Source organism: Mixophyes fleayi, chromosome 6, assembly GCF_038048845.1.
Source record: "Mixophyes fleayi isolate aMixFle1 chromosome 6, aMixFle1.hap1, whole genome shotgun sequence".
Taxonomy (NCBI): domain Eukaryota; kingdom Metazoa; phylum Chordata; class Amphibia; order Anura; family Limnodynastidae; genus Mixophyes; species Mixophyes fleayi.
This window is the reverse complement of record NC_134407.1, coordinates 160,444,298-160,460,313: the sequence shown is the minus strand read 5'-3', so window position 1 is coordinate 160,460,313 and position 16,016 is coordinate 160,444,298. Positions and strand designations below refer to the sequence as shown.

Below are 16,016 nucleotides of genomic sequence, written 5' to 3'. Positions count from 1 at the left end.
GAATGGAATCATTATGTTCTAAATGATATTACCCTAAAGCAAGTTAGCCTAATGGAAGTAAGCATTGGTTTGCTGTGGGGTACAACACAAGTTATTTGGCCAGCCTTTTCCAGAGATGAGCCAGTAGCCAGCCTTTGAATACACTAACAGCAGACCTTAGGCAGGCAACCCACAAAATGGCTCTATGTTCTGTGTGTAAGCTTACAGTACCAGAATGAACAGGCTTTAAAAAGATATGTGACAAGTTACTCCAAGATGAGAACACTTGAGGTACTGTGTTTTAAACAATGAGAGCAGTATTGCCACACCGCTGCCTTCCTTCACTCACTCTCTCTTATCTGGGGCCACATGGATTAGCAGGTGGGACTTCACATCTTGTTCCGTCAAGCGATCCCCTACACCGACCAATAATTTCTGGGCCTTTGAGTCCACATCTCCAACATCCATGCCACCCTCATGATGGAAGAGTACATAGTCTCCTTCCCGGGCTGCATAGATGCAAACATAGAACTCCTCTTCCTGCCAGTCAAACAATAAGGCATTAGTAACACTCCATAAACATTACCTAAATATGTGTCTTTGGTGAGTAGTTACTTATTTAATAAAGGGTGAAAAAAGAGCCTTTCGCAAAAACCTCACAAATATAATCCAAAAATTAGAACTACGCTTTGCACCTTTCCACAAGGACAATATCACTTATTTAAAAAGTGTTGCTGTAGGCTATAGATGGTGAAGGCAGCCATTTTGCTGGATAAACCAATTGTCAGCCTATCAATTAAGTAGGCACTGGCACCGACATATGACTCAGCGATGTAAGAAGTGTATTAATAGGCTGCATTCTCATAAATATTGGTAGAACCCAAAAAACCATTGCAGTCACTGTGAAAAGGTTACAGGTACACATTAATAAGTAGGTGATCTCCTGTAACCCATAGCAAGCAATCGATTACACTTGACAAAAAATAAATAATATTCTATTGGTTGTTACAAGTTACAGGATATCATTGTTATTTGCACCATGTAATTAAATAACCACTGATGTATGTCTTTACAGTTTCAGTTAAGATTTGCAATAAAACTTTTACAAACATGTTGCAAATGACACAAATGTGATAAAACTCACAGCAGCCTATCAGATAGTGGGTGGTTTACTAGACTGGTCATAGGAAACGACTGGGATCGTATAAGTTATACCACAAGTGCTACTGGCACAATGTTATTAAATAAGCCCAATACGTATCACTCGTTGAATCACCCCTTGACATGTGTAACAAGACTGCTTGTCTTTAGATGAGAGGCTAACATGTCACGGTTACAGGTGTAACATACTAGTTTCATATACCTCCAAGTGACTGTCTTACAAACAGTCATAAAATTCCCTGTCCACTTTATGGCTTATATAAATGTATCCATTAGTTACAGGGTACACTGAATCCACTTGTGTTCACAATAGATGTGACCCCCATGACTCATTAGGATTCCACTCCTATGTACAATAAATTAGATAGATGTAAAACATAAAAATCTGTATCCTTGTCTTTTGGACAAGGTACACAAATTGTCCCTTCATGCTTTTTACACATAATTAATGTTAAGTAAAACAAAATGACAATCCTTGTCTCCTCCCTCTGTAGGGGGCTATATAGAACATCAGTCTGTACTTCCTGGACTTTCGTGCTCACCTGCTTATGGGGAACAAAGGGCTCAATGAGGAAATTCTTCAGAGTCCCTCTTGCTTTGGCAATCTAAGAAGGAAAATAAAGAACAGCGACATTGTAATATAAGGTCTAAACAGATATTAGTGTCACAACATGAACCATTACACTTCCAGAAATCTTCACAACATTCAGTATATAAAAATTCCTACGCATTTCCATACTGCACACAGACCATAAACAATTTTTGAGTATAACTGACTAGCGACCCCTTTGCCAAAGCTGTTACACTGCTCTAGGCACGAGTACAGAAGCATATGTGTATGTGCACACATGGAGACCTATGTCTTGCGGATAGTGGAGGTCTGATGCATAGATGATGAGGAGTGTCAGCAGCACTAACTAGCCACTTGTTATTGGTTGCTACTCATTAGCGATTTGACGTTTTCATTTGGACAACTGCAGGAAAGAAGATTCTCATAGGATTTTCAAAGGGGTAAAAAAAAAAAAACATTTACTTTTACATTATATACACATCATGGGATACGTCCAACTTAACATACACACAGTATATACGTTTGGTGAGCAACCATGTCCAACTGTAAATGAGGCCAAAAGAGTGAAAAGTATATTCAAAGTGGGAATGACAAAGATTTATATCCATAAGTTCTGGAGAAAGCACTAGTTTCCCTTTAAATAAGCATATTTTCACTCTATTTGTACTTTTATGCAGAGGTTGTCATTTACAATTCAGATCAGTTATTTGTTATTTTCATAACCAAGTGTACTGGATCAGCCAGTGTTCTGACAGCAGGTAGCTAATCAATCTTCTACAGCCCAACTCCCTCCTTTTCCAAATCACAAACTAGGACTACATCTTGCTAATTGGCCACTCTGACAGCTCAGAACAAGAAGATCCTAACATTACAGACACAGCAAATAGATTTATTCATCACTTTAACACAAGTAGTCAGCTAAAAAAAAGTGTGTTTTTCTAAGAATGATGTCCTTAATTGTAACTCTTGACTGACACTCTCAGCTAGATACCAATCTCCATGTTGGATGGAGATTGGTGAGATGGGCTAAAGACAAGATTGGGAGATTTAGAAAAGCATGGGCAAGTAGGAAATCAAAAATTGAGAATTAGGGTAGAGAAACAAGACAGACTCATGATAGGGTTAAATAGGAATAGAGGGTTAAATAGGAATAGAGGGTCAGACATAAAGTGAGAAAACTGGAGCAAATGGTAAAAAACACAGAAACAGAAGCTAGTAGAATGGGATATGCCCAATATCCAAACCCCTAGAAGGGGAACAGTGTACTGGCATGATCTTGGGCAAACAGCAGTCGTTCCCAGCTGGAGGAGCTCTTCGGTATAACACATACATTGTGCCAACTCTAGTGTAACTTCCTCCCCACATATTATTTATATAACAGTCATTATAGTATTTATGCAGATGTGCATTCTGCTTTGATTAATTGAATTATATATGGAAACTTACTGTTGTTTCATGTCCCAGTCGTGGCTTTAACCAACTTTTTACTTGGTCCAAGTTTAAGTTGACACCTATTAGTCCCAGCTTCCCGCGACGTTTGATAAGTTGGTCTGGCTTCACCACCAAAGACTGAAAGACACAAAAGGGATAGAAGAGTGTTGGAGGGCGACAAAAGGTCATTAGCATCATTTTGGATTTTTACAGTTGTGCTTTACAGGAGAATGTGCCCCATTTAACATTTAAAGAGCCAGGGAACATATGTAACCACTGAGAGTTTGAAAATGATCTTAAAATGTGTAACTCTGCTTTACAAGAGAACTCCTACCCAAAACAGAACAAACTAAGCAGGGTAACACCGCATGTTCCAAGGAATTTTTAATGCACTGGCCTGTACATACCTTCCAACAGTTGTCACTAAATTTACTGCTTTTCTATGTCTGGAATAGGGCACAAAGCTGTTCTCTAAATACAACTGTATAGAATGCGGAAAGCACAGGAGAGCATGGCCCATCACAGGGCAACAAAATAAACAACACATAAGACATGGCATAAAAGCACAGAAGAACAAGTCTTATTTTGCAGTTTTGATAACCATGAAGTCACCGAAATTAAAATGTATCTAGGTATGCAGCTATCCTGTTCTGAAAGATATTGTTAGACCTTGTTGGGTCTGTTATGTTGTAAAGGTTGGAATTGAACGCCTGAAATGCTTGAGCTATTTCTCTTAGGGGTTAGGGGTTAACTCTAGGGTCTTCGATGATCTGGATGTTGCTATGGGCCCTTTGGGCCCATAGCCTGGCTTGCTGTCAACACTAAAATTATCAATTACGGCATCTCCTAAACTCAAGTTTTGCTTTATAATTCAGGAATTTATTGAGAGGTACAGTGATCAGCCAACTCCTCAAGGGTCTCCTTGTAGAGTGTAGATTTGTGTCTAGCTTCCAATTCCTTAATTTTACCTAGTAACTCCTCCTTTGGTGCCTCTGTTTTTTGAGGAAGAAGCCAGGTAAATACACCTAGCCCTGATCACACATTTATGTGCCTCCCAGATGGTGACCTTGGAGAGATCAGGAAAATCATTGAGGTCAATGTACTCATCTATGACCTCCTTCAAGTGAGAAAATATTTTTCATTTATTGTCAAGGCATTTAATAGCCAACTAGTTTCATAGATACTGCAAGTCACAAGACACGGGCCCCTTCTTTGGGTAGTGTTTACCTACGTTTCGGGGGGTCCCTTGAATATTCTTAGAATTTACTAGAGAAGTCCATTTTTACAGATATTTTGAGAGATGTAAAATAAGCTCAAATGGTTTATTACAGTACAGCATATATTCACCCTCTTGCCTATCAAAAGTCTGTGCAAGGGTATAAGTCAGATACACTGTTAAAAAGCATAGCAACCAACTATGTGATATTGGTTATGTATGCAGAATAGATATTTGGGATCTAATTTGCACGTTTAATACCCTCCTTCTAAAATAAAAATACAGACTTTACACTTTATCATAGACCTTATCCATCAAGCTACATAAGTAACCAGTAACTAAGGTGCCTACCCTGTCGCTAGAACATCCTTTTGGCACAGCTTTTCTTTATAAACATATTTATATTACACAAATATGATCTATGAGCCACGCAGTTTCTCAGACAGTTATGTACTGTCAGGAGTATATCATTTGTCATTACTGTGAGGCAGTCCACGCATTGCAGAGCAGGGTGGGGACGTCACAACACTGACCTTTCTTATTCATGCAGAAATGACTGTGCATCAAAGCACAGTTTCCAATCTGCAGACTCCCAGCATCCTCTGCATTAACTAGCTTAACACTCAGATGATTAAATATTTCTCAATAATTTGGGCCCAAGCCAGTCTGCAAATGGACACTGCAGATACCAAGAGATTTAATAGATTGTGCTACTCGATCATTCATTAACATTAAGTGAATGTTCCAAGGACCTCTGCATTTACCTCAGAGATTTATAGAGAAGCTGTGCTTCCAAAGCAGACATCTATACCAAATGTATCTAAATAACACAATGTATTTCTCCAAGGTTAATAGTAGGTACAATTTTACCCTGTTCATGATACAATTCAGCAAAAGCAGCCAAGACAGAGAGAAAGAGACCAAAATAAAGAGTGGAGAGAGAAATTTTGATGACTGAAGCAATAGATAGGAAAATACAGCCTATTCCATTATGAAGACCCAGAGACACTATGAAGGCATTGTGCCTCATTGATTCCTAGTAAAGTGAGTCACTATTTACATCACCTCAGTTATATTCTTACCTCAGTGAGGAGCCATGGGTGCTCTTGTAGAAGCCTGTCCCAGTCAGTGTTGTATGTTACTTGAGCATACTTGAAGCGGTTCTGCAATGCTGCTGTAGTACAAATGTATTTATACAAGAACTCCTTTCCAGTCTGCTCTGAAATGGCTTTTGCTGACATGGTGCTGCCAGATGGTGGTGGACACTACCTGTGTAGAGAGCATGTACATGGGAAAATATAAGGAGGGTTTACTTTTAGTTTAAAGGATTATGTTATCTTATCCAGAGAGCTTTATTTCTATTCATATTTGTTACAATGTTACTGTGAATAAGCAGTGTTAAACAAGTACTAGGAGCCAGGTATTCAATGCACCTAAACAATTCTGCTAACCTTCATCATTTCTAGTCATGTCAATGGATGCACATCTTGCACACTTCTGTGAACGTGAGCCAAACTGCTCGCTCCGCCAAGTTAAAGTTGCCCTCTCACCTATACAATGGAGGGAGGCATTTTATATGCTGAATGAATATTCATGAGAACGCAGCCCATCAATTCACCTAGAATCAGCAATCTCATGAATACAAGTCAGGCAATGTCTCAGTTATTGCTAGAAAATTAATAGGATGTATACTGGTGGAGCCCAATACTGAAACATTATTGTACACTTAAGCAGTCTTCACATTTTAATTCAAAAGTGCTGTAAGACAATGGCCCTCTCCAGCCTCATTCACTGTAATGCTTTAACTCTATGATAGGCAACCAGCTACATTCAGATGGCCTCACATGCAGCTTCCTCCACTTTCTAAGGGCATGCACATTCATTTATTTTACTTTCTAAAAAATAAATAGCATATAAATAATGGTGAACAACAATAATACATTTTAATGAGTCCAATACTGTTGCCATGGGCCAATGGCAATTTCATTGGATGCTTGTGAACCATCTGGCCAGCAGCAGTTATGCCTGATAATATGTACAGCAGTAGTAATAGTGACCAATTATATTCAAGACAATGTCCAATAAGGTCATCTGTAACAGTACAAATCAGCAACCAGTAGTTACACCGCCTCCTCTTCTCTACTCCTTTCCTTCATCTTACAGTAGCGCTGACCCAGTAGCACAGTGCAACCAACTTCTAATTGGTCACCATTAACGACCAATAAGCAGCTACCAAGGTTTACCCAACATCAAAAGTTATCCCTTTCCACCTTACCAAACAGCCCCCAGCCCCAGCAGTCGGCTTGCCTGACCTGACCTACATATTTCACTGGAGGAAAGAAAAAAAAAAGAAAATAAAAAAGGACTTCTGTGGCCTAATGCACTAATGCCTCGATCCGTAGGGCTGGGCACCTACATGGTCATATTTGAAACCTTTCACCACAATAAATATTTGCTATTTGGGAGAAAAAATAAATAAATACATGAGGATCTCCTCTTGCGCTGCAGGAAACCTAGCTGACGTTAGCTACAGTGTCCTACCAGAGATGCTTATAATCTGGAATACAGTATGACACAAGCAGAGAAAGTATGTGGATTTGCAAAAGAGCTGCAATCGACACCAATGTGTAGGAAACACCCCAGTAACTAGAACACAGGGTGGGGCATTCCATACAAGTTTTCCGATGTTGTCATCATAAATGGTGATGTTATTAGAGGGACAAGCTAAAATCACTTACTTGGGTTAATATTAACTATACAACCAAGCTTGTTTGCTCAGTCCAGTATCCCATTTGTTTTGTATCAGCAATGTCTAGCTTAATGACTTTCCTCTCTACACAACTGAACTAAAGTAAATATACCTGACTTCTATGAACTGTCCAATCCATGACCTACAAAAAAAGATTTTTGTTACTGGACTAAGGTAACTCACTGAAATGTACATTGCTTGTGGATTATGTACTGTGCATAATTATAACTGCAGAAATAGGTGTTATTGACTTTGCTGAACGTATTTATTTTAACACAAAGGATGCTTAATACTACCTACTTATTCAAAATTAAATGTTTACAAGGATATTTTTTTACTTGCTTTCTTCACATTAGCATAACCCGCATAAAAGCTGTGTGCCTGTAAATATGGGGCACATTATTCAATATGCTTAAAAATTGTAACTCATGGTTAGGGAAGAGCAGCCTACAAATCTGCATAAACAGGTCCTTCAGGCAGAATATGGAGATGTCAACTCTTCATACTCATCAGGCTTTTGCAGATCTTACACAAGGAAAAACAGCAACTCGTCACAGTGACAGCCAAAGTCACCCCATCGCTGTCAGAAAAGGAGAGGTAAGGTTACAGGTGTTCTAGTGGCGTGTGGATACAGGACAATGGCATACAGCCACAGTGACAGCAGACAACCTTTGTACAGATGTCTCCATCAGGGATCCAGACATGTTTGACAGGAACAGAGGTCAAAGATGAGATCACATATTTTGCCAAGGGAACAGTTTTAAGGTCTCACATATTGCACAAACACTTGAATTGGTTTTATTAGTCTACAATAGACATTTCATCAGCGTCACTAAGTGGGGACAATTAGTAAAGACATATATTGCCTTTACAGTTATAGAGAATTATTATATGCTGGCATCAAAAACACTAATGAATAGATAATATTTTACTTCATTAGCAGCTATTCCGCTATACCTATTATTCAAGCTATTTTACCTCTACACATCGATAGCTTCATAGACTATACCTGGGGCTATGGATCAACAAGATGAAATGAGGACGGCCTTTGGGGGGTTGCTCCCCATTCACATAAATACCGCCCCATTCAAACTGAGTCTCTCTTTGCCTTCTATTCTAAGGAAGCCCCGACTAAGGGGTGAAACGCGTTGGACGTGAAAGCGAATATACATTGAACTTACTGATTTTATTGCAACTATTAACCGAGGAATAGATCTTTTCAATTTCATCTTTCTACTGTGGAATGCAAGAGAGAACGTGCGCTCCACATGTTGGAGCCGAAAAACCAGACGTTCGGCTTTTGGAACGCAGGATGTGTTCCAAACTACAGGAAGCCATAGGAAGTCTATCGAACGAACACCAGTGCTGTTGCGGTGCACTTGAATTTGTTCCACATAGTCCCACATTGGCAGCCACATACACTGTTCACTTCAGAGTAGCGCTGTTTTCCCTAATTCCACTTGCTACTATTAGAACACATTAGGCTGAAGCCTGCAGATCTGCGCCTATAATGCAATGATTTTGTCTTCTATATTGCTATTTACTGCTCATATATACAAGTGTTATTTTATGGCATCAACTTTCATCTACATGGGTGGAGGACTATGCAGCTTTGTCCCTTTTCCATAAGGTAACAAGTAGAAGAGTGCTGGAACACTGTTAAAGTTCCAGGAAAGAATGTGGAAAGACTCCCAATGCCAAGGCAGATTTCTAATCGCTAACATTAGCTATTGATCACCTAGAGAATTAATACAAAAGAAGATGGTAGGCAAAATATAACATTTTATATATAGCATCATTTATCTTTTTATTAATTAACACTGAAACGATAAAAAGAGAAAAAGCAAAAAGAATAAACATTGATTTCCTCATAAAACAAACAAACACTAAAAAAATCAGAAACCTCAAAAATAAAATCACTAGTTATTTCATGTATAATATTTAGAATACATATCATTTGATAAAGAATATCAAAGCTTTACTCAGTCTTTAAAGCAGACAATGTAACCATTTCAAAAATCCACTTCCATTTATCTTGATGCAGTAGAATGGAGGATACCATGATAACATAGAACCCACAATAATACAAGGTGTACAGAATATGTGAAGCATGCCATTAAAAGACTGAAGGTATGTAGATCATTCAAAATAAAACAATTCTTTAACAAACATCTGCATGTATAAGCTTACTGGCTAAATAATACAAGTGTACTTGTTCATATTTGACTAGCTTGCTGGAAATTTGTATTAGGCAAATTTGTGGGGATGGGTTTGCTACTATGAGTAAGAATATATTTAGAGACAGATCATTCTCAACTGAACAGGTCTTAAAATTCAGTAATAAAAGAAAACTGCATCAAAATTCATCTCTCCTTTATTATATAAAGCAGAGAATAAGTAAAGACAGGGAGCATAGAGCTGGGGGCTACTGATGAAAACTTGCTGGGCTGCTGGTGAACTGCACACTGCCTGTTGCCCATCACTGTTCTAAACTAGGTATCCACTGGCACCTGATTTGCAGGTTCGAACTCAAGTGACACCGCAGTTGTCTTACTTGCATTCAGGAGATCATTGGAGGTCACTATATTCATCTCATACTTGCCAACATTTAAGATTTCTCCCGGGAGATCCGGGGGAGAAGTCATGTGACAAGGGGAAGGAGGAGGACGTGGTGACATTTTTGCGGCACCATAGCATTGAATGGAGGGGGTGGAGCTTAATGACTCGATTAAGCCTCACCCCTCCATTCAATGCCGTTAATTTCGGCAAATGCGGGAGCTTTGCCTACCCTTCCGGGAGTAGGCAAGTATGATTCATCTTAATACATTTAACTTGTGTTAGACACATTAAGTGGGAATTCAATTGACAGTGGTATTTTTTTTCCTCACAGCGTTAAAAAATGAAAATTATCCGTGCGGGTTTTGACCTGCGGGCGCGACCGTTTCTAGGTAACGTAGCGTAAAAAATTGTTCTATTACATTTGAAAATAGGTACCGCTGATCCCGCGTGTTAACCATTGGAGCATGCAAATTTTTAGTGGAGGGGAGGGTTTAACGTGGCCATCTAGCATAAAAATCATGCATTGGCATATATTTGTATTGCATTATACAACCTTCTATTTTATGATATCTACATACAGCACTTTTTTACCATACAGTTATCTATACCATCACAAAACACATTAGTACATACATATTACTACATACATATATTAATTACCGGTTACTGTGTTTTTTGGGGGTTTTTTTACATGTTTTTCACACAAAAAAAAAAAAAAAAACAACACCTTTTCCATGTTATACATTACGGAGAAACATATTTTTTCATTTGTTTTTACATTATTATATGATTTCAGATAGTTCTTCGTTTTTTCATTTTTTGCACAGCCATGAGAGGTGCGAGATAAACCTGTCGATTTGACAGTTTAACATGCCACATTCAAAAAGAATTGAGTAGCTTTTAATACTTCTCCCTCCCTCCCTATTCATTGAATGGGTAATCTATTTTTCCGTGATGTGACCATTTTTGCTAACAAAACGTCAACGCAATCAGTGAAAATCGGGTTAACATCACTTACCGCTGTGTTGAAAAAAATCCCCCCCCTCCCCATTGAATGAAGCATGAAGTGTTCACAAAACCGCAATGTTCCTGAAATTGTGAGAGTGGCACATTCCATCAACTGTTGCACCTTACAGCATAAAAACTACAATTCAACACAAACAACACAAATTGTATGTGTCAAGAGAGTAGGGTGGAGATAGAAAGAGCAATTACAGATTTATGGTATGAGCCAGCAGTAGTGTTAAGGGATCTTATAGCAAGAAAGGTTGTGTTAGTCATGACCTGATAGATTGTTGGAAAAAGTAGATTGTCCAGAAAAAGTCATATATTGGCTACATTACATTACATGCAAGCTCTATTGGGGCAGGGACTATTGTAAGCGAGTTCTCTGTACAGCAATGCGGAATTAGTGGTGCTACATAAATAGATGAGGAAGATGATGATTATACGTGTAGGCTATTCAAAAAGCTTTCTGAATTTAAAAATCTATTGACTGTCTCTCATTATGAAAATGGAAAGAGGTTATGCACTTTGTATGATTTTACGTTGCACAACTGTAGGAAGATTTTGACATTTTCTCTTCAGGGGACATATGCTTTAATTTGAGCTTGACTTTAAGAAATGTTCATTTAGTTATAAGGGTAATGCGTCCAGACCTTGTTTTTCTTTCTCTCGTTGGAGTTCACGGTATAGAGACACGGGAGTAGAATACAGGTAACAAGCCTGGATCAAAACCATGAAATATATCTAAAAGGTGTTTATTAACACAAAAGGCGGTATAAGGTAGATATGGTGACACTTAGGGGCAGATTCGATTGTCCGCGATGTTCCTAAGAACATTGCGGACACACTTTTTTTTTTTTACAGAAATTACAGTAAAAAAATAGCGCTGATTTTTGGTCGCACCTCTACGGGATGCGAGCAAAAATCAGTGTTACTTCTGTAAAGAAAAATAATTCTGCGCTAAGCGTCTCCTGGTTGTTCCAGAGGCACCTCGGGCTGATTTTTATTAATTCAATCTGCCCCTTAGGGGGGTATTCAATTGTTAGCGTTAACGAAAAAAAACGAGCGCTCAAAACATCTTAGCGTTAATACGGTAATTACTTGCGGAATTTCAGCTCGCCGCTCCCTGAGCTGCGAGCTGAAATTCCGCTGGTAAAACTACTGTATTAACGCTTTTCGTGCGCAATATTACCGTATTAACGGTAATATTTTTTGAGCGCTCGTTTTTTTACGTTAACGCTAACAATTGAATACCCCCCTTAATTTGGTTATTGGTGCATCAAGATAAGCATAAAATAAGTTTGAGCACCGGTGGTGTTGATATTTTTGCTCCTACAAGACCTACTTCACCATATGAGATGATTATTCTTTTAGTGTGGGTTCCCTGTCCGATATGGATGATTTGAAGATCAAGGTTAAGATATAGATGAATATCTAAGAACTTTTTAAAACACATTCCTGAAAGGTGGACTGTGAGTATTTTATTTCATTTACTTGTTCATATCATTTATGATCAATCCCTATGAGATTTTTAGGTTTTAGCGCCCAATTATCTGTCAGTGTTAATTCCTATGAATGACAGAAGTTGCCTACTCTTCAGATAGTTCATAGTAAATAATATTCAACTGTCTGGCTGTTACTGAACTATATCACTCTACCACTGCTGACAATCTGGCGGCTGGAATGGCTCACCAGCACATTAAGAGCCATCATTTGATTAAAATATTTAGTTAAGATGCATTTTAAAACAGGTCACTGTACAAACGATTTGGTGCACTGTGGCGTATAACATTTTCATCTTTATTCAAGCAGAAAGGGAAGTATTCCAACTGGAACATATGCAAATTAAAATTGTTAAAAATAGTTATTTAATTGATAACGTGAATTAATGCAGGCTGAGATGACCGGATTAAAAAAATAACTGCTTTCAAAAGAATGTTACACTCGCAGACACACCTTGTGACCTAAATACTAACATTAGCTCTTATGGAGAGTCTCAAAATGCATCAACACAACTTCTACTGCCAAAAAGTATAGAACTATAAATACTTATAAATAAAAGTAAATAGTCTATATACATTGAAACATGGCTTACAAATGCTGTATATAAAGTAATAGCAGGGCAGGACTGACATTGGGTAGTCAGCTGTGTCTCTTCAAAGAGAATCTGTGGCCCCATAACTTCAGAATCTTTGACTTTCTATGGGCCTGGAGTAACAAGCAACAGTCACTTTTTGCGCCAAACACACATTAATATATGGTGAAGTACAAAGTTTTCTTTTGTTTTTATTTTTTGAGGGGACAGGAAAGGTTCCTTTACTGGGGTGGGCAGATAGAAAGGGCAAAACAATAAAAAAGCAAGGCCAACCTTCAAGAAAATGATTATAAAATTATAGGACAGAGAGAAAGGGGAACCAATAAAAAGAAAAAAAAAAGATTTATAAAAAAAAAAAAAAAAAAAAAAAAAAAAAAAAAGGGAAGAAGAACATGTCTAGCATCGCCACAGAAGCCTACATGTAAGATGGTTAGCACTGCTGAGGTCATGGGTTCAATTCCAACCATGGCCCGTTTTAGAATCATGTGTGGCAAGGAACATATAATGTAAATGCCAATGGGGCAAGGACTGACGTTAATGATTACATATTCTCTGTACAAACTATAATAGGTAAACAAAAATAATAATTGCAGGATACAGTCAGCGAAATCTACACTGATTCCTAGGTGCAGGGTCAGATTGCGCGAATTTGCTCCCCCACTTCTGGTCAATTTAAGGGACCATTCCTGGCAGAGCACTTCATTCCCTGCCGATATTGATACTCATCTGTGGTGCACACTTTTTGCTTTGTACTGTTTGACTGTATCCTCTAGGTACTGTGCTAAACAACAATAATTATTATAATCTAGAAGCCAGCATGATGTTTTAAGAAGCAAGAGAAAAGGTGCATCTAATGATTGCAAAATAGTTAGTAGAAAGCAGCGCCATAAAAATCATTAAAGAATATTTAATGCTCATCGTCCACAGTTACCTGGAGTAAGGTGCTGGAGAGTACAGAAAGCAAAGTCCCAATAGGACAGGGACTGATGTGAGCGAGTTCTCTGTACAGCACTGTGGAATCAGTGGTGTTATATAAATAAATGGTGATGATGCTGATGAACAATCACTATACTAGATTATATTGTGTTAATACTAGTTGTTTAAACCATTAGACAATACAAAAGATAGGAAAAGCAGACATCTATTTGTTATTGTTTAAAAGCCATCCTCAGCAAACACAGCAGCCTTTACAAAGTAATCTGGCAGGTATTTACATTTCAGAAACAGGGAAAGTATGGAAAAAATGTTTATCTACTCATTCATTTCTATAGCTATTGTTCTCAAAAGGCAACATCAAGCCCAATTACAATTTGATAAGAAAAAGCAAATTGTCACATTCACACAACTGTATGTAAAATTTACCATATGTTAAATGTTAATGTAGCCTTGTTATCTGGATCTCTGCAACCTATTGTCCCAATGAGCATTTGAAAAAACTAAAAAGCATTTCATTTGGTAACTGGCCATCTAGGTGAGAATGTTGCTCAGCCATTAACGCATAATTCAAATGTGGCAGCTAGAATCAGGTTATGAAATGTAAACATGCAAGTCTGAAAAAAAATGAATTAAACAAACTAGACAGGTAGAGCGTTGAGCCTGCTTAACCTACTATGAAGTCATTGTTTGAGATCAAAAAGAAAAAAAAGGCACCAAAACTTTAGGTGCGCTTACATTTTTTAGCTCCATGGCTACTGCACTACTTATAAATATTTCTCACTTTACTAAGAAAACTATGTACAAATATTATATTGTATTAATCATAGTCCACATCTATAATGTAAACACACTAATCATAAAATGCAACAAATTGACAAAAATCACCAATTTAATCAGCAACATTTATTTTGTTTAAAAAAAAATGCAGTAGATTGTGCCTTCTATCAGTTTCTGTATATAACAATAGGCCAACAGAGTTTGTAACCCACCCCCCACAAATCCAAAAATATACTGGTAGGTTAATTGGCTGCTGACAAAATTGGATCCTAATGTCTGTGTTTACATGGTAAACAATTGAGACTTGAAGAGCCAGTGGATCAGGGTCTGAATACAGGATTAAATAGTTTATGTACAGCGCTGCATAATGTGATGGCACTATACAAAGTAATCTGATCAAATTTCAATTAAACATGCACAATCACTGTACACATGTAATATATATATATATATATATATATATATATATATATATATATATATATATATACACACACACACATACATACATACATACATACATACATACATACATACACACACAGGTGGCATGCACCATACACACGGGTGGCATGCACCATACACACGGGTGGCATGCACCATACACACGGGTGGCATTCACCATACACACTGGTGGCATGCACCATACACACGGGTGGCATGCACCATACACACGGGTGGCATGCACCATACACACGGGTGGCATGCACCATACACACTGGTGGCATGCACCATACACACTGGTGGCATGCACCATACACACTGGTGGCATGCACCATACACACGGGTGGCATGCACCATACACACGGGTGGCATGCACCATACACACGGGTGGCATGCACCATACACACTGGTGGCATGCACCATACAAGGGTGGCATGCACCATACACGGGTGGCAGCTACCAAGGCACAAGCAGGAGTAAAGTAAACCAGCTGTAACCAGTGAATGGTACCCTGGCTCCAGGTACTACTGATAAGGGAGATGAGGGACAGAAAACACTAGAAGCATCACTTGCGGACTTACGGTGGGTGCTGACCACATACAGGGCACAGTATAGTATGGATAGTTTATGGGGGGCCGCTATAGTAGTAATAAAAATAATAATAATACAGTACATAGCACATAGTTACCCTGACGCTAGCTAGAGAGTATAAGAACAGTCATTCAGCTAACAGACCTCTATAAAGCTTGCCTTAATCGTGTTTAGTGAATTAAGCACTCACCGGTTCTGTCTGTCCTGTCTCAGTCTCCCTGGCAGCTCCTTCTGCTTTTGTTGCTGCTTATGCGTCTCCTCTTCCTACCTCTGCCTCTCCTCACCATCTGCTGACATGGGTACATCACCTCCCGAGCCTCCCATTGGCTATGCTCACGCCACGTGTTATGCCTGCCAACCATTAACCAATCAGGTACCATCATCTCTCTCAGGCTAGTCCACCTCCTACACGTCACCCACTCGCCGCAAGGGTGTCTGGGAGGTGTAGTTTTCATCACCTTACTAAACCAGGACAAATGTTATAATTCAGAACCGAATGGTT

The 16,016-nt window shown here is 38.6% G+C and overlaps 1 protein-coding gene across 2 annotated transcripts in view; it reads right to left on the bottom strand.

The window, feature by feature from the left end:
* ACLY (ATP citrate lyase) overlaps nucleotides 1-15,816 on the bottom strand; it is a 41,801-nt gene extending 25,985 nt beyond the window's left edge. For both annotated transcript variants that reach the window (XM_075176945.1, XM_075176946.1), the window contains exons 1-5: nucleotides 15,705-15,816; nucleotides 5,441-5,627; nucleotides 3,158-3,280; nucleotides 1,683-1,745; nucleotides 329-519 (exon numbers count right to left, since the gene is read on the bottom strand). In XM_075176945.1, the coding sequence (XP_075033046.1) occupies nucleotides 329-519; nucleotides 1,683-1,745; nucleotides 3,158-3,280; nucleotides 5,441-5,599 (536 nt within the window). In that variant the 5' untranslated portion in view covers nucleotides 5,600-5,627; nucleotides 15,705-15,816. The remainder of the gene's footprint in view (nucleotides 1-328; nucleotides 520-1,682; nucleotides 1,746-3,157; nucleotides 3,281-5,440; nucleotides 5,628-15,704) is intronic.
* Between the last annotated feature and the right edge of the window lie 200 nt (nucleotides 15,817-16,016).